This window comes from Pezoporus wallicus, unplaced genomic scaffold (assembly GCF_028554395.1).
Source record: "Pezoporus wallicus isolate ANWC-B61680 ecotype Strahan unplaced genomic scaffold, APGP_CSIRO_Pwel_v1 contig_14547, whole genome shotgun sequence".
Lineage (NCBI taxonomy): Eukaryota > Metazoa > Chordata > Aves > Psittaciformes > Psittacidae > Pezoporus > Pezoporus wallicus.
In genome coordinates this window covers 314,945-340,175 of record NW_026639781.1, presented here as the reverse complement: position 1 = coordinate 340,175, position 25,231 = coordinate 314,945, and the positions used below count along the sequence as shown (strand labels likewise).

General features: G+C 49.4%; 1 protein-coding gene across 7 annotated transcripts in view; it reads right to left on the bottom strand.

Moving 5' to 3' along the window:
• Positions 1-7,277: 7,277 nt before the first annotated feature.
• PAX7 (paired box 7) overlaps positions 7,278-25,231 on the bottom strand; it is a 99,308-nt gene continuing 81,354 nt past the window's right edge. For 4 of the 7 annotated variants that reach the window (XM_057416256.1, XM_057416258.1, XM_057416257.1 and 1 more), the window contains exons 9-11: positions 18,981-19,046; positions 11,733-11,979; positions 7,278-7,802 (exon numbers count right to left, since the gene is read on the bottom strand). In XM_057416256.1, the coding sequence (XP_057272239.1) occupies positions 7,687-7,802; positions 11,733-11,979; positions 18,981-19,046 (429 nt within the window). In that variant the 3' untranslated portion in view covers positions 7,278-7,686. The remainder of the gene's footprint in view (positions 7,803-11,732; positions 11,980-18,980; positions 19,047-25,231) is intronic. The other 3 variants (XM_057416260.1, XM_057416263.1, XM_057416261.1) reach the window with 1 other exon arrangement.

Genomic DNA, 25,231 nt, shown 5'->3' with positions numbered 1-25,231 from the left:
TGGTATAGTGCTCCTCTAAAACCCCTCCGTGTGTGAATGTGCACTGTGGCTTGGCCACTACCAAACACACGGGCTCCGGGGTGAAAATCCAGTGCTGATGATGAGTGCGGGTCCAAGGTGGGATCGGGGGCTTCAGTGTGGGTTAAATTTGCAGATGCCAAATGTAATTCCCCCGGGACACAGCGAGGAAGCTGGGCTAACGCTGCTGCTCTGAGGGCTGAAGTTGGTTACAGTTCCTCCACAGAGAGAGACTCCCCATTCCATGTAATTATCCATAGAATTATCACCAAGAAAGGGGTTTCTGACAGCACAGTGCCCTTGGCATGGTGCAGGAGCTGTGCATCCCAACCTTTCCCTGGTGCAGGAGCTGTGCTTCCCAACCTTTCCCTGCAGGAGCTGTGCATCCCAAACTTTCCCTGGTGCAGGAGCTGTGCATCCCAACCATTCTCTGGTGCCTGTGCATCCCAACCTTTCCCTGGTGCAGCCTTTCCCTGCAGGAGCTGTGCATTTTCCCTGGTGCAGGAGCTGTGCATCCCAGCCTTTCCCTGGTGCAGGAGCTGTGCATCCCAAACTTTCCCTGGTGCAGGAGCTGTGCATCCCAACCTTTCCCTGGTGCAGGAGCTGTGCATCCCAACCTTTCCCTGCAGGAGCTGTGCATCCCAAACTTTCCCTGGTGCAGGAGCTGTGCATCCCAAACTTTCCCTGGTGCAGGAGCTGTGCATCCCAAACTTTCCCTGGTGCAGGAGCTGTGCATCCCAAACTTTCCCTGGTGCAGGAGCTGTGCATCCCAACCATTCTCTGGTGCAGGAGCTGTGCATCCCAACCTTTCCCTGGTGCAGGAGCTGTGCATCCCAGCCTTTCCCTGCAGGAGCTGTGCATCCCAAACTTTCCCTGGTGCAGGAGCTGTGCATCCCAGCCTTTCCCTGGTGCAGGAATCCTAACCTTTCCCTGGTGCAGGAGCTGTGCATCCCAACCTTTCCCTGGTGCAGGATCCCAGCCTTTCCCTGTGCATCCCAACCTTTCCCTGGTGCAGGAGCTGTGCATCCCAACCTTTCCCTGGTGCAGGAGCTGTGCATCCCAGCCTTTCCCTGGTGCAGGAGCTGTGCATCCCAACCATTCTCTGGTGCAGGAGCTGTGCATCCCAGCCTTTCCCTGGTGCAGGAGCTGTGCATCCCAACCTTTCTCTGGTGCAGGAGCTGTGCATCCCAACCTTTCCCTGGTGCAGGAGCTGTGCATCCCAACCTTTCCCTACAGGAGCTGTGCATCCCAACCTTTCTCTGGTGCAGGAGCTGTGCATCCCAACCTTTCCCTGGTGCAGGAGCTGTGCATCCCAACCTTTCCCTGGTGCAGGAGCTGTGCATCCCAACCTTCCCCTACAGGAGCTGTGCATCCCAAACTTTCCCTGGTGCAGGAGCTGTGCATCCCAACCTTCCCCTACAGGAGCTGTGCATCCCAACCTTTCCCTGGTGCAGGAGCTGTTCATCCCAGCCTTTCCCTGGTGCAGGAGCTGTTCATCCCAGCCTTTCCCTGGTGCAGGAGCTGTGCATCCCAACCTTTCCCTGATGCAGGAGCTGTGCATCCCAACCTTTCCCTGGTGCAGGAGCTGTGCATCCCAACCTTTCCCCATCTGGAGACCTGGAACACCTGGAACACTTCCTAGGGGTAACCCTCACAGCAATCAAAGCTTCTGCCTGGGCAGTCCCTGCATGCCCAGAGCTGCCCCAGCCCTGAGCCAGGCACGAGGCAGCCCCCGGTCCTGGGTTTCTATATCCCACCCAACCTGAAGGCAGCTTTGCTGGGCACTAAGAATGGCTTCTGAGTGCTGCTGGGTCCAGAGGACTGCAGAGGACACTGCACAACTTCCAGCGAAGGTCCCTGCCTAAACCCAGGGTTCCGGGCACTGGCTCAGGATTGCTTCAAAGTCATAGAGCCAAGGGGAGCAGGGCAAACATGGCAGGCTGGGAACACCAGGGCTGCTCAGCCTGGAGAAGAGAAGCTGCGTGGAGACCTCAGAGCAGCTTCCAGTGTCTGAAGGGGGCTGCAAGGACGCTGGAGAGGGGCTCTTCATCAGGGACTGGAGTGATAGGACAAGGGGTGATGGGTTCAGACTGAAACAGGGGAGGTTCAGGTTGGAGATAAGGCAGAAGCTCTTCCCTGTGAGGGTGCTGAGGCGCTGGCACAGGGTGCCCAGAGAAGCTGTGGCTGCCCCATCCCTGGCAGTGTTCAAGGCCAGGTTGGACACAGGGGCTTGGAGCAAGCTGCTCTAGTGGAAGGGGTCCCTGCCCGTGGCAGGGGCTGGAGCTGGGTGATCTTAAGGTGCTTTCCAACCCAAACCATTCTATGATTCTATGGAAGATCTCACCCAGTGCTAACTCTGAAGCTCACCATGACCAGTGGAGTGCACGTGAGGTGCAGGACTCTGGAATGAGCAGAGTTTGTAATGCCAAAGCCCCCGTACCCTGCTTAGCCTTTTGGGGTTGGTGGGATCCTCCAGGTGGGCAGGATGCTGCCTCTTCTGCAGCAACGGGACATCATCTCACTGTGTGTCTTATCTAAGGGGGATCTCAGCTGGGTCTGGGCAGCTGGTTAGCTCCCATGGACCTGTCTCTCTGCTCAGAGGCAAGCAGAAAATGAAACCAAAGCATCTAATTAGTTTCTGCGTGCGGATGTTCATCCAGCACAACTTGGCCGAAGATCAACTTATTTTACAGAGAGCCAAAACGTCTTCAGATGGGAACTTCAGCGTTTGAATTCAGGGCTTTGTTTCAAGGCAGAATGCTTTATTCCCGATCCCTGGAGCCCGGAGCCATGTATTCCTCTGTGGAGCTTCAAACCAGTTCGCCGCGCTCTGGCGTGTAACGAAAGCCAGGTGCCCGCCGAGCCGGCGTTACGGCGCGGTACCAGCCCGGCCCGTGCATAAAGAACCAGTTGTGTTTGGAACAGGCCCGGAGACTGTTCTCCCCTTGTGAAAAGTCACAGGGAAACTGAATGTTGGGCTCATTCATGTGGCTTTTCCACGTTTTCGGTCGGGATTGGAGCACGCAGATTTGCTTCTTTAGCAAAACCATCTGTTGTTTGGATGTGCGTGTGAACAGTTTGGGTTTCCCGGCTTCCCCCCGTGCTCCTGGCACGCCGCAGAGCCGGTTAAAGCAAGCAAAGCACCCAAAGGCACTTTTAATCCTTTTTTTTTTCCTTCTCTTTTAATGTATAACAGTTATGCCTGAGTTACAGAGAGACACCTACAGGCAGCAGGTAGTTAAAGCAAAACCAGTTTCTCTTCCTACTAAGACTACTCCATATAGCTGAATAAATTATGGTGCGATTATATATATACACACGCACGCACGCAGGCACACACGCACAGGCTCACGCACAGGCATACACATGGAGCAAAATGGCTATGAGTCAAACACAGAAGCAACATATCCGCAGTTACTAGAATAAGGAATGTCCTATAGTGCTATGTAGATACTCCCCAGGTGGGTATATGGAGGTGTTAGGGATGACGAGTTAGAAGCATTAAATACACAAAGTCTCTGAGCGACAGGAGCCAATCTGCTGAGTTACTGGACACAGTGAGGAGATGTCCGTTGGGTGGCCTCAGGATGGTGTTGAGAGGTGAGGGCAGGGGCACGGGGAGGTAAAAGGAACTCACTCGGAGCTTCTCCTGTCCCCCCAAGGATGTCAGTTCTCATCTGCAGGCATGGAAGAAATGCCAACCTGAGAGAAGGTCTCTGGAGCACATCCCTTCCCTTGGTGGTTCTTTTGGATGAGGTGCAGAAGGATTGTGGGGTTGCCAGGCACCCTCAGAGTCACCAGTAGTTGAGTATCTGCTCAGTCCCCATTTGGTCTGCTTTGCACCCACATGTTCTTCCGGGTCCTGCTGTCCAACACTTGTCCGCTGCTGATTGCTACTCTTCCATGCACGGTTTTGTTTCGCCTCCAAGGCACCTCCCTCTGTTCTGTCCCCCCTCTCCCCATCCCACCCTACCCGCTGAGTTTGTCTCTTGTCAGCAGAGCCGAGGCTGGCAATCCAAAAACCAAACCAAACCCAATCGAAAAATACTTTGACTTTCATACATGAACATACCTTAAAACAAAACAAAGAAACAACCAAAGCCAAAGAATCCCCAAATCAAACCCATCCCACCCCAAAGACTCTGGAATGTATTTTGAAAACACACGATAGGCAAATTTCTACAGTTCCTCCCCTCCCTCCCCCTTATTTTTGTATCTTTTTTTATAACTAGCACGGCACTCACTGTGGGGTTTAGTATAAAAAATGTCAACTTCCTATAAACATACAGCACATGACCAAAGTTCCAACTAATGTACAAAGTGCGACCACGAGGGAAAGGTCAGAGAACAGCTATTTGCGCTAGCACGGGGCCGTTTCCATACTCCTCTAAGAACTCTATTTACAGCAGTGCCCAGGTGGTCATGGACTTCCTAGTGAAGGTAACTGGCAAATAGTTTCTACAGAGCTCCCTCTTTTTAATGTTTTTTCACTCCTGGGGTCCTGCACGCAGGGCCGAGCTCAGCTCAAGCTCTCCTCAACAACGTGCTCGCGGTGCGGACCAGGTATCCGCTGTTGAGGGATGCTTGGGAGATGTGTGTGCACACAGAGGAGGATGGATGAGATACCAGCAGGGAGAAGAGAGCAGGAGTAGCAGACAAGCAGTTCTCATGACAAACTGAGCTTTCCTTCCAGTTTAGCAGGCAGCTAGGAATGCATTTGGTCAGAAGTTTCACTATGAAGAAGAGATTGCAACTGTCTGGGGTAGATACGGGGTCAGCACTCACCATCCACAACCTCCATCTTCCAGTAGTAAGGGGAATGTAGATCTGAAGGTGCTCCCAGACAGGGTGATTATGGCCATTTGGCCTCTTAAAGACTATTAAAAGTGGCACACAAGAAAATCGTGCGCTGCAGAATGAGACTGAGAGACAGGAGCAAATTCAAACAGGTACTTCAGTCATTAATCCTTCATCTCACCCTCGATCCCCCAGTGCAGGTGTGGCTGAGGGTTACTGGTATTGGGAATGACATTTAAGTTAGTACTGGAATTCAACAGGGATTTCTTCCTTAGATCAGCTCTTGCTTGCTGAGATCTCAAAGTGGCACAAAGCAGGGAGAGCGCTCCAGGGAATGGGACCGGTCTCAGCCACCTCAAGGAATCAATACCTTCAGCCTCACCCAGCTGTAGGTGCTACATACTGCCCTGAGAAAGGATGAGAAGAATCCAAGCTTCAAGTGCTCCAAAAGCTTCATGATCCAAGAAAAGTCTTTTACAACTAAGAAGGGAAGCTGTACGTGTCATAGAGCTGGGCAAGCAGAGGCTGAATTGGGATCTCTGGAGAATAAAGGATGGCAACATGGCCTCTAGATGCCCACGTTGCCCTGCACAGAAACATTTGAGAGGCCAAGCTGGTGTATTAATACGCTTTAGGAATGTCGAGCAGGCTCTGTCACAGCCATAAAGCACAGCTGATGGAAGCCAGATGTGACTCTGATAGGATGCTGAGCTACGTAAGCAGCAAACCTCTGCTTTGGTCAGAACAGGTACTTGCCCGTGCGGCTCAAGGGAAAGTGGCTTGGCGGCTCATGATAAATGGTGTTGGGGAAAGGCAGGGGAGAGTTCCCCAGAAAAATGTTGTTGCAGCTGCAAAACCAAGGGGAGATTATATGAAAAGAACAGAAGCAGCAGCAGCAACAGAAGAGAGCACAAGGGAAGCATCTCCTTTAAGAACTCAGGAGCATATGCTAGACCATAACACGTGGTCCCCCATTATCACCAGTGGACAAAAGCAGACATTCATTAACCTAAAGCAGACATATAAAATAAGTGTACTATAAACCCTTACAGTCTGTAGATGACTTTAAGTCCTGCCTGTTGCCATTGGACTTCACACATCAGCTCCTGGCTCGCACAGATTCTCTGCATCAGGCTGTTACATCAGGGGCAGCTTTCTTTGCCTTCTCCAGGTCACATTTTAGCATGTTCTTGAAGCCTCTCAACACAGGAAGGTGAGGAGGGAGAAGTCTGTATTAAACATCATCTGCTCAAGAATCATCAAGGATCATCACCACATGCAAAAGGGAATCTATTTCAAAACTCATGTGGGTCAGGCCTTAGCAATAACCTCTTATTGTTGGCTGCTTTTATCTGCGCACTGCGCTGAGCAGACTTGTGAGGCGATACAAAAGCGAGAGCACCGGCTGCTACAGCAAATTGGGGTGATAAATCCAGAGAACAAGATCTGGCTTAGAGAGAGAGAAATGCTCCACCACCAAAGTGAAAAGCAGAAGGAAGGGAGAGACTGAGTTGTATGGAATAGTACGCGGAATGATAGGGAAGAGCTGGGAGGATGGACAGAGGCACACATTTCTCCTGCTGTTGGTACAGTAAATCCTTCCCTGCAGTACAGATAGGGGCAACGCTGCAGCTGAGAGCACCTTTCCCTCCTACCTTGTGCTAGAAAGACTTGTCAGACATCTCCCCTCTAACTCCACAGCCACATCCATCCCTCAGTGAGAGGCAGCTGTGGAAAAGTACCTCGAGAACAAGCCCCATTTTCTCTCAGGTAGCCCTTTACTTGTAGAAGAACCTGGCCCTGTGCACTGACCCTCTCCAAGCAGGCAGCTAACAAACACCTCTGACTCTTCCCTCTCTTGTCTTTGTTCTCATGGCCAGCTTCTCTCCTGCTGAGTGAAGGAAGGGCCACTGACAGTCCTTGCCCTTCCCAACTGCATGGGCAGAAGCTCCAACGTGATCGGGTGTATCTGATGTCCTTCCTCTGTGTGTGCAAGGCCAGTGTCCGCTATCGCATCCCCTGCTGCTATCTGATGCCCGTGTCTCTTCAGTGATAGTCATAAATTGGTCCCTAAGAGGAAATGTAAATGTTGTCTCGTGCCTGTGCCCATAATTTCTAGTCCTCATGCAGCAATTTACATTTACACTTTCCAAAGGTCCCAGGCTGGACAGACTTACACCCTGCCCCTGCGTAGCAGCAATCTGGCCTTCTTTAGCCCTGCTTTAGGAAGCCATCAGTGAGAACAGAAGAGTTGGGGGGGGGGGGGGGGGGAATTTGCTGTCACTTTAACATATGTTTTATGGGTTTCATTTGTCTTTGTGGTGTTTTGTTTTGTTTTTAAACAAGTTCTTATGTTTGGTCCATAGGTCTTCTGTGGTCCCGAACTACATCACCCTTAATGATCAGCTTGGTTATTCTTTCCTATACAACATTCACCAAATTTACAGCAATGGAAAGAAAAGGAAACAAAAGAAAACATTTCATTTTTACAAAGAAAAAAAGATCATTTTGGCTTTGACTATGCCAACTACCTAGATCAATGGATAGTCCTTAAGCATGGGCAAAATGCCATGGCCAGGTAGGTTAGAGGGAGCGTATGAACTTGGGATTAATAAATGTACCCAACCCATTGTCTCTGGCCACAGGAGGAGTCAGGTCACAGAGGCCAGGCTTGCCTCTGGAATGAGGAGGAGCTGGAGACTTGGAGAGCCTTTCCCCTCTTTCCCGTCTCCTTCACAGCTGAAGTTGGTGCAAGGTGAAAGGGAATTGGGAAGGAGCAGGGTCTGGGTACAGGTAGATCCCTGGAAGGCTGGTGGTGTTTCTCCAGTGCTACCAAGTTGCTGGAGTGGGTTGTTGGCACAGTCGGACTCTTCAGTAAGCTTGGCCTGTCTCTACTGGTAGGAGGCCCAGAACAGCTGAATGTTCTCCCAGCTTCATCCTGCGCTGTGTGGACAGGCTCACGTTCTTGGCCAAATAATCAACAGCAGCTGAAGAGGGGAAAAAAGAGGAGGGGGAGAAAACAGCACAACGTTAGCATGCAGTGGATGGAGGCTTTCAGCATCAAAGGGTGTGTAACCAACAGAGCTTGCAAACAGACTCAGTGCAGTGGTTGTCACAGACATGAGGGTCCTGCAAATGAGTGATGGTCCTGCCAGAAATACCTGATGGCACAGATGCTGCTGGGGTTAAGCTGATGTGCAGTGCTCTCTGTGTGTGCTGCTGCAGGCCTTCGAGCTAAAACTCTACTTCTGCCATTGAAAATGGTGTTTCCAAGGCAGTTGCCTGAAGATGAGCCTGAGCAGAAAGCCAGTGGGATAAGCCTTCCAGCCTCACCTCCCTGTATCATCTCACAGTGGCAAAGCCAACTCCTGCACTCGGTGTAAATGACTCCAGAGATTCCAATGGAAGCTCAGCAAGGCTGGTTAAGGCTTGAATCTGACTCACTGCTGTGTGCTGACTCATCTCTGCAAGCTCTGCTGCCTGCCTCCATCCACCCTTCCTAAGGGAAAGCGCTTTGCTTATCTCCATCGGGGTGAGAAACAGCAGCCATAACTCCTGAGGTGATGCTTAACCTGTATCCCAGCTCGCCTGACTGCCCCATGGTCTGAGGGGGAAGAGGACCAGGGGCAGGATGGTGACATTGCTCATTAGCTGAGCTTCAGTCAAAGTCTTTCCCTTTCACTAGCTTTAATGTCTCAAATTAGATTAATAAGGAGCTGGCAGGAGATGTACAATCGGTGCCAATGAGTAAACAAATTTCAGCCATCAACGTCTTGTCAGGCGCCTGCCCCAGAGGAGGTCCCTTCCAGACACAAATTCTTATTAGACTTGTCATATCTATTAGAATTCCTTTCACGCTTCTGCGTTCCATCACCGGCATCATTAACACAGCTCCGGCCTTTGGGAACTGAGAGGACCACATTAATCTGGCATCCCTGCTCCTCACCGGCTGGGACAGCGCAGGCTCGGCTCAGGGTGAGTTCTGTGGGGCTGAAGGGAGGTGGGCTGGGGAGCTTCTGCAGGCTGCAGGGTCTGGAAAGAGCTCAGTGAGGCAAGTGGAGCTGGTTGTAGCTGGGATAGCTCAGCTTGGGTGCTGGGCTCTGTAATGTTGTGTTATGGTGCTTCCAGCTTCAAGGGTGGGGTGTACACAGGATTAGACCCCCAAGCTATGGCTCTCATCCAGACCTTGGTCCCCTGATATGTCAGTAACCACATTAAGTATGTCTTCGAGAGGATGCAGGTAAAGAGGAAATTCACTCCTCAGCCACACTGTGGGTGGGGGTGGGCCTCTGTTCCTGTTGCTCTGGCTGAATTCAGATGGGTGCTTGGGAAGGGAAGGAAGTAAAAGCCAGAGCTCTGGGAAAATGGGAATTTGATGGCAATCCCACCCTTCTATAACAAACCTGCTAACCTCCCAGTAATTGCTTTTTGTGGGAAGAGCTCCAAGGCACCAGGGTATCCCCTGCCAGAAGTCAAAATACAGTTTGTTGGTTTAACACAGTGGAAGCCAAAATAAAACCAGAAACCCACCAGAAGTACTCTGGGTGTTTATTTGCTTATGTGAGAGAGAAAGTGTGCCTGGGTTCGGGTTTCTAAAGCAGAGAATGAGGTGAGAAGTGGGGGGAGAGACTCCCTGCAGGTCCCTTCCAAAGCCTATCAAACCTACAGAGCTCTTATTTACCAGCCCTGGTTACATCCCCTGTCATACAGAGCCTACCCCAAATTATAGTAACCCCCCATTTTTATTGTAGCAGCGCTCATTAAAAAGAGTTTTGAATTTTCTTTGCTGCATCATAAAACAAGAAATATATGATTTGAACTGAACATCAATAAATGGTTTTGTGGAGGTCAGCATTTTAAAAGAAGCAGAGAAGAATTAAAAAGCAGGAAGAATTGAAGTATCTGCTGAACACAACATGCACCAAACAAGGAAAAGTCTTGCTATACAAGGGCATCTTCATGTATGTGACTGCTCTGACAGGACTCATTACCAATGAAAACTGTTTCCACACACAGAGGTTATTGTAAATGGGGCTCATTATCTGAAAGTTTATAGTGGAGCAGACTTACATACTGCCCCTGCAGAGCTGTAAATGCAAGTATCTATAGGCAGATGTGTTCACATGTGGGATTTCACAATAATCTAGTTCCCACCTTAGAACAGCCACTGATGGTTTGTGCTGCACCTGCAGTGCAGTGTGGCTCTGGCTTTGGCCACTGTGCTGGGGGGGACCTCAGCTCCTGGCACTGGGAAGCAGTGGCACCATGGATGGTGTGTGATGGTTTCTCACCTACCTTCCTTGCCCCAGCAGGAAGAACTCCTTCGTCACTAGTGACCTGCACGTCTCTAAGCACAGGACATGGCAGGACTAATACTGTCAACCACACAAGGCTTGCTGCTGGGCTCTCCTGACTATTAATAGGAATACATTCCTGTTCCAAACTGAGCCCAGTCGGTTCTGAACTGGACTGGCAAATAGAATGGTGTCCAGCAGAAAAAAGGGAGCGCTGTGACAGCAATCAGGAAAGCAGGGCAAATAACACCGTAAATAGGGCTGCTGAGCAGTTGTTCATCAGCACGAGGAGAGGCCCAAGTGAAAATTCCTGCAGCAAAGCAAGACAAACCCTTCTTTCTCTTTCCTCCTCCTTTGCTGGAGAAGGAAAACATCGCTCGTCCTCCTTACTTTATTTTTTACACACATGGGTGTGACTAACGTCTTGCCCAGGGGAATCTTTATTGGAAATCCATGGTATTGGAATTTGTTTAAGATTTTTATCAATAGCACGTGTGTCCAGCCTCACATCCAGAAGCGAGGGGAAGGTCAAGGGGTCACAGATCAAACTCCCGAAAACCAAAAAGAGGGGGGCTGTGGGGAAGCAGCTATTGATCCCGTCTGCCGCCACAGCCGGTTCTCATTTAGCTGGAGAAGTTAAAGACATTAAAGGGCTGTGACGGAGAGGGGAATAAAAAGCCACAGCCAAATGGAAGGAAAGGTCACTGAGGACAAGCTATGGGCAAAGCAGGAGTGCTCCCGGAGGAAGAGGATGCACCTTTAACCCTCCGCGGATCACTCTCTCACACCACCACACTTATTATTAGTTTAACACCAGCAGGTGAGCCCTTTGCCAGGCTCGCTGGTGTTTGTGTGACCCAAGCATTCAGGAGCAGAAACAGACCCTCCCCGGGTCCCTCTGCCTTTCAGGGCTGAGGTTTAGCTTCAGGATTACAATTCCAGGCTCACTTCAGCTTTTGCAGAAGCACAGCCCAGTTGACAGGCATTGCCTTGATGTGCTTTGGAGCAAAAACCTTGGGGTACGGGCCCAGCCCTTGCCTGGTGGAGGGCAGGGGGGGAAGAGACACATACATGAAGGAATGGCATTAAAATCCCAGCTTTCATTTGGCTGAGCAGGGTGAACATGCTGTAGGGCTTTTGGAGAAGCAAGAATTGGGAGATGGAAGGAGACAGGTCTGGAAGCTGTCTTTATTTTTAATAGAAATGTTGTACCTAAAATATTTCAGTGGGGACTTTTGAACTGGACTGTGAGGGTGCTGGGGAGGCTCTGTGGAGCAATCTCTGTGTCTGATGAGCACATGCCCTTTTATTCTCTAGATGGACAGATTTCTTTATTGGTCTTTTCTGTGAGGGTGGAGAGGCACTGGAACAGGCTGCCCAAAGAAGTGGTAAATGCTCCATCCCTGGCAGTGGTCAAGGCCAGGTTGGACAGGTCTAGTCTGTCCACGGCAGGGGGTTGAAACTAGATGATCTTAAGGTCCTTTCCAAACCAAACCATTTTATGACTCTATGATTGTATAATTTCTATAGAAATCCCTTCCAATACAATATCTATAACTTCTTACATTCCCCTCCTTTCTTCTCCTGCTCCCTGTACAGGGGGAATGAAATCAGAGCACTTACTTTGTCCATACTGTCCATACTGGTAGCCAGCCACTGGATCCACGCTGTAACTGGTGGTGCTGTAGGTGGGAGGACAGTAGGACTGGGAAGTCGGGAGGCTGTCCACGGACTTGATGGAGTCGCTCCGCTGGCTGCAGCTGGCAGAGATGGAGTTGGTGGTGTCCAAGCCACCGTGAAGGGGAGAGATGGAGAAGTCAGCCTGGGGTTGTGGAGGAACCCCGCTGGGGTTGCTCAGGATACTCATCACCTGCGGAAACACATGAGACAACATGTCAGTGGCTGGAGGAGAAAGGGGGGTCTGCAGCTGCCTTCATGCATACTAGGGAGCAACAGTGCACATACAATGGTGCTCTATCATTGTAAGAGACAATCCCAAAATAGGTTTGGCCAGGCTGAAGAATGAAGGTCTGCTTCCACCAGAAACAACACACAGACCCCAGAGGTGGCTCTAACGCTTAGTCCTTAGGATTAATGAGAGTCCTTAAAAGGGATAACTGAGAAGCTCCTTCAAGGTACGCTCAATCTTTGGTCTTTCTTTGCTGACCTGCCAACGTTAGCTGTTGTGTTAGTCCTGTTACAGTGTTAGTGCTGTCCAGAATGAAGACTGGAGAAAGGAAGAAACTTGGGACAAACCTGTTTAGCACATACTGCCATGAACTGAGGACAAGCATCCCTCCCAGAGACACATAAGACAGGGAGCAAAAAATCCCTATTTTCCAAAAGGGACACTGAAAACAGCTCCTTTCTTTGAAGGTCTTTGGGGCTTGGTTTGCAAAGGTCCCCAGCCAAACCAGATGCAACCCCTTTCTGGCCTTGATGCGGATTCAGCTTTAGGAACTAAAAAGTCAAAGTTCTCTTTCCCCTCCAATGTTAAAGGAGAACAGGTCCTGGTTCGGCTCATTTCAGTGGAGTGCTTGCTTGGAAAATGTAATTAAATTTGCACACAAACGCTCTTCCTGCTTTGAGACCTGAAAACAGATGAACTTTTTTCCTCTTTTGCAACAAAAAATGCCAGATTTGTTCCTGCGGGTGACTTTGGGGTAAGCTGCTGCCCACTGGCCTTCACACAAGGACCCTGATCCGCCAGCGCTCTAATGCAATTGCCTTCTGCAATCAGCCAAATTACCCCCGGGCTGCCAAGTTAAAAGTGGAAAGAGTTTGCAGGAGCGGGGCCGTGGCGAGGGAAGGAAGGGAATTCCTGGTGCCTCTTGGTTGATCTTGCTGGAGTTGGGCTGGGGAAGGAGGGGGGAGCGGGGACAGGCTCTCACCTCAGGGGGCCAGGCCCGCGCTCAGATGCCGAGCGGCTGAACCCCTCCGAATTGAGCATAACCTTATTGACATCAATTAAAGTGGCAAATTGGAAATATTTGGAGCCTGGCAAGTGGTAAAATGAGCCCTTTATCCCCCACCAGAGGCCTGGTGAGCTATTGTGCAGAGGATACATTCTCTGGAAGGACACAAGCGGGGTTGTATAGAGCCGCGTCTCCCCTTCCTGCTCACCCCGACACCTTCCCCATTCCCTCCTCCCTCACCTTCCTGCCGGAGCTGGAGCTTAGCCTGAATAACCAGCTACGTGCTGGTCTTTGCTTTCTAAAGCTTCTCCTCCCCCCGGAAGGACTCAGGAGCCCTGCAAAGATGCTTTCCCTTGATGTGATGCCACCTCCCGACTTGGCCGGCCTGAGATCCTTCCCAGGCATTTGTCTGGGAGGGGAATTTGGGAGCAGGGGTGGCTGGACCCCCGTGGAGGGGGAGGCAGTGGGGAGGTTCTGGGGAGGGCGTTAGTTGAAAAGCCTGGAAAATCAATCTAACGCTGACCACTGTGGTTGTCTGCAACGTGGTACAGAGACAAGGGAACAAGCTTTGCCCCAGCAGCGCAGTGCCAGCAGCGGAGAGCTCAGAGGGCTCATTTCACCTCTCCTCCTTCAGGGTTTTCAGCCTGCACTGAGCTCAGAGTTTGCTGCTGGTCCCCAGAAGTTAAAACTGGCTGAGCTGCCTCTACCCTGCAGGGCAGATAAGTTCCAGATAGAGTCTAAGCTACCTCCAGCGCTCCAGACCCTCTGGCACAGCTTCTTAATCACAGTGATTAAGCCTGGAGGTATCTAATGAAGCTGTTTAGCTGTAACACAGTGCAGTAAGTGCCCATGGAACTCCCTGCCCCATGACAGCCCAAAGACTGGAAGGGGTGAAGAAAGGACACTGCATTTAAATATGCAAGACAGAGTGGATTAATACGAGAATAGGGCTGTCCTGCTTTTCTGTGGGGATGTAACGCAAACCTCCCTGCCCCAAGGCTTATGCAGCAGGGCAATTATGGGAGTGCAGCCTGAAGGGGGGGTTTCCAGCTGCAGAATTATTTGTAGCCTTCCACTCAAGCCAGGTCATGAACTTTGATCTGGGTCCACCATGCATCCCCTCGAATGCCCCTCAATCCCACTGGCTGCAGACCTCAAAGCTTCAGCATCGCCTGAGCTGTAGGTGGTACACCCTGCACTGCTTTTCCTGATGGACAACCAGGACACTCACACATCCAGCAGCCACAAGACATTATTGGATTTCAGTCACAAGCAGAATCAGATGTTTAAAACAATAAACATCCTTCTGGAAAACACAGACATACAAATGATGTGTTATTGTTGGAGAGGTCCAGCTTGGGAAGCACAAAGGTTTCTCCTCTCCCTTCCAGAGCTGTCCAGGTCTGGCAGTGCTGCCTGACTGTGGATGTGCTGAAAGAAATCCTGCTCTATCAAATGAAGGGCAACTGGAACCATTCACAGAACAGAGGGCTTTCTAGTGCTCTCCCTCCTGGCTGTCTCCCCAAAAGAGTCAGCTGCTTTATATTACTCAGGGAAGAGAAAAGGCTCTTAAAGCAAGCAGAAGTCATATTAACACTTCCGCTATGGCCCTGCTGAAAAGAACAGAGGATGTAAAGCAATGTTGGTAAATGAAACCCAGATTCACACTCTGCAGATTCAGACAAGACGCTTGCACAAATCCTACTAAAGACAGTAATTGGCTTTAATCAGTCAGAATCAGGGCTGATTTCTAATCCCAGCTCTGCCACTGGTTCACCAGGGCTCGTGCAAGTCACTTAAGCTAGGACTCAGCTCAACTAACCTTAGCCATGGGAAGTTACGTTTCTGGTCAGTGCTAATCCTTTAGAATCCCTCTTCAGAGAGACTGACACCTCTGAAGGGCAATTCAACCCATCCTAAGACCCCTTTCTGGACAAGACAGCCTGAATTTCCCTCTCAAAATCCATGGTGAAATACAAGGATGTCAATCTTTCACCACGGCGATGCCATGATGGGGAATGGATACGTAACTGTACGGAGGTTGGAGAGGGGAGATGCTGGAAGGTGACTACAAGAGGAACGTCCCTGCTGGATGCTCCCGTGGAAGTAGGGTGGAGGAGTCCTGCAGAGGAACCCTGAGGGTGGCTGTGGGGTTCCAAAATCACCATTCCCTACAGCAATGTTGACCATGGGAATGCGTTTTCCAGGCAATGTAAGGCTGAGCCCTCCTGAGATGCTGTTTGCACAGGTTTATCAGAGGACAACATCTGATCTTCCCCACCTCAGGACACGAAGGTGTTAGAAATAACAAGTGTGAACCAGAGACTTCTATCCCCTCTTCACTACTCAGTCACCCAGCACAGATAACTCTCCATGAGCCCTCCAGTCTCAGCAGACCCTCTTGTTTCAGGTGGATAAACTCATTTTCCAGGCAACTTTTGAACTTAGTAAAGTCTGGGGCATCTGGAGAAATCCCTTCTTCAAGAATGCAAAGTCCTTTTACCTTTTCTTTTTGACCTTGCTTGCTTATAATTTATTACTTCTTGGTGCATTATCATCACTAACTAAAAATCAATAACCTCTTCACATCTGTAAGGTTTTATCTGGAGGGAAATCTGCTCCCTGTCCATCACAGTGATTGACAGCCTTCCCTTTCCCCTCCTTCTCATCACTTGTCTCTCTCCCTTTCCCCATCTCCTTTCCCTTTGCTGTTGTCCCAAATCAGTCACAGGCATGGCGTGGGCTTGCACTTTGGGCTAAGTCAATAACAGCCACGGCGCTGGAAGGAGCCTTTGGCCTTGCTTCTACCCTTTTCAGAGGTCATTTGTCATGGGGGAGAGGTCCTGGTGTGTTGGGGAGACCAAGGTTAATGCACAAAGACCCTCCTGGATGAAAGAGCCACCCCCCCCTCACCTCCTGCTGCTGCCTCCCTCCTCACCCTCATGTCTGCAGCTCCCCCCGTGCCCCCCTGGGACGTTTCATCACTCTCTCCCATACTTTAAAAGAAGGGGAGTTAAAAAAATGTAATTAATTCCCTCCATTTCTGAGCTGGCCTCAGGGCCTCTGGCCATGGAAACTGCAGCAGGGGAAATGTGCACCCTTTATGATAAACCAGTGTGGCTTTGGGAAGGGAAGTGCAATTAGGGCCTTCAATGTGGGCAATCAGGCCGTCAGATTTTCGGGTTGGGGGGGTGGTTGGGGGTGTTTGGAGTGGCTCAAGGGGCAGACAATTGATAGGGAGAGATATTGTAAGCTAGAAGAAAGGTTTGTGACAGAACCTTGTCCCAGCACTGATCTTTGTGGTCAGGAGCTCTATGGGAGATACCAGAGCAGCCCAGACCATGCCATACATCCTCAGAGTCCCTCCACCTCCTCAGCTTGCTTTAGGCTTCCTAAGATACCCAGCTGATAGAGACATCAGGCCCTGGCCACAGCAGGCTTCACACCTACACTCAGTGATGCTCCAGGAGGACACTGAGGTGTTACAAGGAGATCAAACTCCAGCAAACAAAGCGATGGGGAGGCAGGAGCCTATGGATGGCATTTTTCCGAGTGACCCCTGCTTCCGTGGTGTCTCCGTTTGTGGACACTTGATTTGACACAGCACAAAGCGTCCAGAATCAGAGGCTGCCTTAGAGAAATGCTGCATTTAGAAACTGCTGAGCCTGGCTAAGTCCTGAACCGAGGGAAGCTGAAATGATCTGCAGTAGCTGAAGGGTGTTAACTCCAGAGAAGCTGCTGCGTGGTCCCCAAAGAATGCAAAGGAAGGGTCTCCGGGCAGCAAGGAGCGTTTCTGAAGCTGTGGTCCTGCTTTCCTAGGAACGGGTAGAGATCCTCTCGCTTTGGGAAAGGCTGCAAATGCGATCAGTTTGAATATGTGATACTGCATCAGGCAAAAAGCAGTAGGAAATTGTGCGTGAAGAGCATTTGTAGGCTGAAATCTCTTTGTTTCAGCTTTCTGTGGTGTTTTAACATTTACACTGCTTCCTAGGGAATGGGAAGTCTGCCAGGGGCCTGATGGCCGTGCTGGGAAACATGCTGGATCTTACGGATTTATTAATGGCATGGACCAAGTTAGTGATTCCTCCATGAGGACTTGGTCTCTGCCATTTGTGCTTGATTCAGCTTCATGCTCCAAGACTTTTCTTACCTACTTGGTGGGGGGACACAGCTTAATCTTTTCCATCTTTATTGTGCAGCCTGTTCAGCTAATCTTTCCTTTCTCTCTTGCAGAAGGCAACCCTTCCTGATGTTAATGCTTTTTGATCTCTGTGGATTCATTTTCACTTGGTGGGAAGAGGAAGAGGCGATTATACTATACATACATTAAATGGAAACAAAATGAAGAGGTGACTGTAGGACTACTGAAAGCCAAAGAGAGTTAGGAGGAGATAAATAAGGTTTCCCCAAAGATCTTCACTTGAAAGGAGGATAAATATATGCAAATATGCCCCTCGGTAGGACTAAAGTGACTTATGTAGCAATCACTAACACTGCACTCCCCAAACCAAGCAATTAATTTTGAATGTGTTCTAAATCATTCCATCCAGCTGAGTTGTATCCCAATATGCCAACCCAAGGCAGTACATATACCCATTGAACCTGATCCTGCAATCAGGCCAAGGATCCGGACAGCGCTTCACCCTCCTTGCACACTTCTGAGCCAGGTAACAGCAGTTCCTTTCATCTAAAATCATTTCAAACTACATTTTGAGGCCCAGGGAGCAAACTTTGCATTAGCTTTCCACAGGGGTAACTTCCCTGACTGCCAGCACAGTCTGAATTCACACTGGTATAAATGAGTATGTGGCTTAGCTCTCTAGGTCTATTTTGCAGTGGACTGGAGTTTAAGAAATATGTTCCATTGCCTCATCCAGCCAGGTGTTTATATTCCATCCACCCACAATGTGTTAGAAATCATAGAATGGTTTGGGTTGGAAGGGACCTTAAAGCTCATCCAGTTCCAAGCTATGCGACAGGCAGGGACCCCTTCCACTAGAGCAGCTTGCTCCAAGCCCCTGTGTCCAACCTGGCCTTGAACACTGCCAGGGATGGGGCAGCCACAGCTTCTCTGGGCACCCTGTGCCAGCGCCTCAGCACCCTCACAGGGAAGAGCTTCTGCCTTATCTCCAACCTGAACCTTGTTTCAGTCTGAACCCATTACCCCTTGTCCTATCACTCCAGTCCCTGATGAAGAGCCCCTCTCCAGCATCCCTGCAGCCCCCTTCAGACACTGGAAGCTGCTCTGAGGTCTCCACACAGCTTCTCTTCCCTGAACAGCCCCAGTGTTCTCAGTCTGTCTTTTTATGAGAGCTGCTCCAGTCCCTGATCATCCTTGTGGCCTCCTCTGACTTGTTCCAACAGTTCCATGAGCTATATGAGATAACACAACCTCTTCCTCAGCAGGAAGGACACTAGGGCTGACGTGGCTGCTGCTGCTCCATTGCTGGTATGTCTCATTTTCCTGACCTTCACCATTTCCTGGGAAAATACGTGGATGCCAGTGAAGAGCCTTTCCAAAGTGTGTCAGAAGCATGGCTGGGAGCAGAACACCATGTGCCTGAATGCCTTCTGGTTTGTATGGGACAGATCATATGAGATCCCTTCAAAGTGGTCACAGTTACTGTAGGCCTGTGCCTGAATAGCTTGACAGTCACCAATCAACACAGAAATATCATCAATGCCTTTCAGTGACTTCAAACACCTGAAGGATGTTTCAGCGCCATAGGAAAGTGGTCTAGGACACAGCAGGTGAAATGGAGATGAGCATCTGTATCCTATAATGAACCTGTTCACTTAATAGATGAGAAACTGCCACACACTTATGATGGAGAGGGCTTGGGGAGGTGCTGGGGATGCGATGGAGCTCGGGATGCGATGGTGAGCTGCAGCAAAGCAGACCAATGCAGGCTGCACAAGGGGAGGATTAGCAAAAAAGGCGATGGGAAGTTATTACCTGATTGTTCAAGGCTATGGTGAGGTTCCACCTGGAGCACTGCATCTTGTTTTGGGCACCCTGCTTCTGTAGAGATGTACAAATTACAGAGAAGGTCTAAAGAAAAGTTTCTAAGCTATACAAAAGAATGGAAGGTCTTAGCTGTAAGGGTAAGAGAAACGGCTTAAGTCTGGATAGTCTGGGAAAGAGGAGTGGGCTCTTCTTGCAGTGGAAATACCACCAGGAAATCAGAAGCACCAGGGGGTTACACATCCAATCAAGGCTATGAGATATCCCGCAGGAGACGTGTAATTTGGAGGGGAAGGGCAGAGGCATCACCGGGAATGGGAATTACTACATTAAAAGCTGCTTGATCTAGAAACTTGAACTACCATCCCTGGCATTAGGGCCCCCAACTGTACTGTCACTTAGATAAAAGCAGATGGCAAAGGTTTTAACAGTCTGGATAACTAGAGAGGAAACCAAAAGACATGCTGTGCTAGTATGGGCTGCTAGGCGCAAAGGGCAGCCCAGTTCTAAAGTCATCAGTTTCACCAACAAGCAAAATCCAGAGCCAGAATGGGGGAGACTCAAGCCAAAAGGCTAACTAGCACCTCGCCATCCAAACTGTCCAAAGGGGCTGATTTCCATGCACTGTTGAGTATCTCCCCTCTGAAAACAGGCAGTTTGCGCTTTACTAACCATCAATATTGTTATTCATCTTGTGTTAACCAAGCCTGAAGTGGTTTTTTCCTGATTAAATTGGAATTGCTAAGACATTTTGTATAGAATAGCCAAAAGAAGGTCAATGCTTCCCAAACATGCTGGTCAGCAAACTGAACCACCCCCTCCTCATTTCTAGGCAGTAATCTGCCTTAACAGAAGCCACCACAAGCAAACCCTATCCTGATGCTGTTTTCCCTCTGAATATGCTTCTCTGTGAAAGTCAAGTGAATACACTGGAAAGGAAACTCTTCAAGGGAAAATCCCTTTGTGGAGATGCGAAGCATCTCTGAGCAACTTTACACCTAATTGCAGGAATATGCATCTTGCTTGTGGCATTTTGGAGCTCACAAAGTCACCTGGGATGAGAAAGCAGAAAGGCACAACCATGGAAAACTGGAATTCCTAAACATTTCCAAACTGGCAGAAGGACTCAGGTTAGGTCTGGGTTTGGAAATGGTCTGGGCTTGTATCTTCTACACCTACTTGGTCATTGCTGGGTAAGCTCAGACATGCTGATGGCCAGCGGGGAACAAAAAGCTTTTGGGGCTTGGTGAGAGATTCAGAATACCAAGAAAGAAACAAAACCATGCTCAATCAGCCCTAAATCTATGGCTGTGCATCTGCCTGACGTGGAGAACAGCACAGTGGGATGATCCCGCAGCAAACCCAAATCCCAGCAAATTCACTCTGGTTGATAAACTTGTGTTATTCCTCTCTCCAACAGCCTCCCGCTAACAGAACCTAACAAAGACAACCCCAAATTCACAGAAAGGCTTCTCCTTCCCCTCCTCCCTTTTCATTTCTCTCTCCCATTTGATTATTTCTCTCTTTTTTCCCCATTTCTCAGCTAAGCTGCTCTGTGCTCGCTCACTATCACAACCCCCTGCGGACACTGGTAATGGAGTGCGGGTGCTGACTTACTGCTTCCAAACAAGATTTCCTGAGATCCTTTGAGTCTGCTCCATGCCCCCCCTTCTCCTGCTTTTCTCTCTGTGTCTCTCTCTTTTTGGAGAGTGGAGGGGAGCCTCTATAAATGTGAAAGGAGCTGCACTACAAAGAGTCCCCCGAGTGGCATATCCCAGCCCCAGGCGAAGCTGCTTGGTGCACTGATAGTCCTGGATCTGCTCTAGGACTCCTCTTTCTCTTCCCCTCCCTCTTTTCTCTGATCAATCAAGGGCTGTAATCAGTTAAGGTCCAGCTTAACTGCAGTGTAAGATACACCAGTTAAGCAAAGCCAATGCCTCCAGGGTTCCCATGGTAAATACAGAGAGGTCATGGGGAGATGAAATAACCCTGATAGTTCAGCAGGGCTGGCTGGGCTCGCACCAAACACTTCATAACTTGGGCAGCAAAAGAATGGAAGAAAGGGAAAAGCAGAAGCATTTCCCATTGCCAGCTCCTCTGCTGCTTGTTTCCCTGCTCCCTCAGTTCCCTGCACTCCTGGGGGGAGCTTTGAGCATTCTTTAAGGTGAGGGTTTCTCTTTCCAGCTCACCCTAATGAATGAACAACGCAGACGCCGGTCCTGTCTGGATCCTGTTTGGATCTTCTGAGACTACCACAGGGATTTTTAAAGTCAGGATCTCTTTTTCCCCTCACCCAAAGGATAATGGCAGCTCCTGAATCCTTCCACAGCCCTACAAAGCACCATGTGCTCTTCCTTCGGACTTCTCTCTGCTGCTAGGGAGCACTGTGGTATTTTCAAAGACAGGGAGCCGCTTGCTTTGGCCAAACATGACGCAAAACCCTCATAGGATCTGAACTTAGGGATAAGGGAGCTGCATCCACCCAGGTGCAGCGTCTGTGTAAACAAATAATAGTAAAGAGAAGAAATGAAAGTGTGGATCTGTGCTGAAAACACATTACCCTTATAGCTGAGGTGCTCTGGCTCAGCAGCCTCTGCCCCTGCTTTTCCACACTAAAGCTCTGCCTCTCCCTCCAGGAATGTCCATTCTCAGAGATGGTCCAGGGAAAAATGAGCCTTTTGTGGTCATTATTTGTGATCACTTTTACACTGAGTTCATGCTGTGCTGGATCCAAACAGATCACTTGCAGTTTCATAATGCACTTCTTGAAGAGGAGGCTTGGGACTGTCAAGGGGACTTTTCACGTGCGGGACAAGCTCCTGTCTACTGCCATTCCTGAAACCCCAGAGCTCTTTCTGCTCTTCAGACGTGAGAACTCTGGCAGGATTTGGTCCCTTAAATCCACCCCCAAATTCTACCCAGTCTTAATCCCAAGCTCCTGATCCTAACTGAACACAACGTGAGGCTGGGATCCAAACACCACTGCATCCGCTCCTTCCTAATTGGACACTGGCCCATTAGACATTAGAGATGGGGGGAAAACACACAGAATTTATTAAAAATGATGGAGACACATAAAGAACAGCACAAAATCTTTCACCAGAAGTGATAAAGCCCTAAAAGATTAGAGTTTCCATAAGTATCCCTCTTAGGGTCCTACAGCTCTTTAAAAGCTATTTGGAGTGGAGATATCCTGTGGTGCTACAGATGCTTACTTAAGCAGGGGATGACATGAATTCTTCCCTGGGTATTTTAGCACTCCTGAACCTGGGGTGTGCTGAGGAACCTCAGTAGGTTTGTGATGATGATCTGAGTGGACAACACAAACAGGTGAAGTCTTTGAACAGTGAAATGTAGAAGTAGAAGCTCCTGGTCCAGTAACAGTGCTTTCTTCTTACTTGTCCAGCACAGTTTGATTTTGGCTAAGTCTGAAGGTAAAACACTTTCTACATATATCATATAAAGCCACCAAGAAGTGATCTTGAGCATGGGAGCAACAAATTGCATGGGTTTAAAACCTTGCTTTCTTATGAACATCATTTACTACCTTGAACTAAGTGATTTTTAAGAGGAATAAGATACACTGATGAAAGGGAACCGTCTGCTGGCAAAGCCGTGTCTGTGCCAAAGGGAAGGGCCTTACCCCATCCAATTCCCAAGGGAAACAGCACTACATTTCCTAAGTGGGGATGGAAACCGGCACATGGCTCTACAAATGCAAGCAGAGAACTTTAGCCATTAACCTCACAACTCCTGGCTGAGGTTTATGAGCTCTCTTTTATGAAGATACCTTCAAACCCTCTAACTTGCTGTGTAGAGCTGTATCCCCCTCGCTGCAATGTGAAGGTGTCATCACACCCCTGTAGGACTCACAGTTTTCACGGCATCTCCTGCATGCAAGAAGTTTAAAAGCATGCAAGTCACTGCTGATCCCGAGATAACTGGCGGAAAAGGGATTAGAGCTCCTTAGCAGAGGAGAGGGAAGGCTCAGGAAGGGCTGATTCTTTTCAAGATATGACTATTTAAAGATAATGATTGCATAAATTTAATTAATGCATTTTCATGCTGCAAATGGCCGTTTTGTAATTAATGTATCTGGCCTCGCTAAGCATGGGAGATCTCATCTCCCAGCCCCCCCTGCCTCCACAATCCCCCCCCCCCCGCCTCTCCTTTAATGAAAGACAGAAAGCAGATGACAGAAACAATTTGTCACCAGTACGGGTGTCAGATGCCTAATTGGTTGCGCTGAGTTAGTGGAAAGTAAAAGGGGGAGAGGGTCGAGGCTGGGGGGGGGGTGTCTTCCCTCTTTATCCCAGGCTGCAGGGTGGGTGTCTGTATTGGGAAGGGGGGTGAAAGTGTTCCTTGTTAATTGATGGAGATTAGGACACAGATTGGCTGTGGCAGGGACTGGGCAGTGACAAGAAGGGGACAGGAGAGGCTGGTTAACACCCGTGCAAACAAGCTGCCATATCTCACAATCTGTTAAGTCCCTGCAGCGTTGACAACAGCAATGGTTATCTCCTGCACACTCCCCCTGCTCTCGCTGCACTCCAGCATCCCCAGACAGGACTGCTGGGGGAAGAGCTTAGTGCATGGATCTGCAGCCCTGGGCACAGATCTCCTCCACTGGGTTTGCACCCTCCAGCTTAGAGAGGAATTGGGACCTCAGTTTAAAGCTTGGGACCCTTGGGACCCAGGGTGCTGGGCTGAGGTCATCCATGGGCAAAGCAGAAAGACTGAAGTCTCAACCCAAGAGCACTGCCTGGGTCTTACGTGCCCTAAGCCTTGTCCTGGGTTCAGAGCAGTATTTCAGTGTTAGCACCTAACAGATCCTTCTTAAATCTGCATATCCACTACAACACTGTCTTAAGAACTGCAAGATGGAGCAAAACTGGAGTTAACGTATGTACCAGCTGGTCCCTGAGCTTTGGGGGGGGCATCTGGGTCACTGGTAATAAAGCGCCCATCTGATTAGTTCTCCCCTGGACATTATATGGAGAAGAAAACCTCCTGTCCATAAAAAAGGCCTGGGAGTCTGGAGCTTTCTGTATCAGGGAGACAACCCCCTGAACTCCAGCAAGAGCTGAGCATCCCAACCTTCCAGAGACCCCTCGAGGAAGCAGCAGGACAGAACATGCGCACCCCAAAGTCCCACCTATGTAGAAAGCACAAAGCTGCCTTATTTCTGCAATGTTCTTCTTTCAAAGCTTTCTGTGCTCTGCTCTGATGTATTTATCATCAGCACTATCAGCAGAGCAGCGCTGCCACCTCTCACAAGTGGAAAACTGAGCCCTATAAAGGTTTACACTCGAGATGGTGCCAAAGTTTATGGGGCAGCAGGAATTTGACCATCCCAAAGCCAAGATCAATGTCCTCATTCCAGACATTAAGCACAGCAATGAGGGGAACTTCAAAACATTAGTGCTCTATGATGCTGTTTAATGTATATAAGCATATCCCTGGAAGATAAAAGTTTTACAAAGGTGGGAACAGTTTTATCAGCTGTGTTTCACTGCCACACACACAAAAACGTGATGGGGAGAGAAGCATGGGGGGAAAGAGCTCTAAGAATAGAAACTGTTGAGTTCCCATGCTGGGCTCTGATCACATCTAAACACGCAGCCTGCAGTAATGAAAATACCACTGAGCTGTTGCATTGTGTTACAGGTCCCTCTTGAAAAGGTTTACAAAGGTGATGTGTAACTGGTATGAAAAGAGAAACAACATTTTCTCGTAGAAATAAAGTCTTCCGAACAGGGTAAATGCAAAACTGGAAGGAAATGGGTGAGGGATGCAAGCGTAAATACAACCTCCTGAGTGAAAGATCAAAATGAATTAAAAACCTGCTATTTGTGACAAAAAGGTATTGAAACCATTTTGCTCTTCCCAAAACGTCCCAGCAACCTGTCCCCTCATCCATGGTGATGAGGGGTTGTCCCTTCCACACGTAATGGATAATGAAGCTGTTCCTATCGCTATTTATTAGTGTCGCAATGACACAGAAGTGCTGCAGTCAAGGAGAGTATCCCACTGCACAAGACCCTGCACGAAGAAAAGTAACACAACCCAAAAGGCCCCAGATACTGGATGTTTCAGACTTGGGGTCTGGTTATCTTCCCTTGGGCCTGGCTCTTTGTACTCTGGTCCCAAGAAAGCAAACCAGGAAAGCAAGAGGGGGAAAATACCAGATTCCCAAATCCCTTCCCCTGCAACGTGAAGAGAGTAGAAGTCAAGCCTGGTCC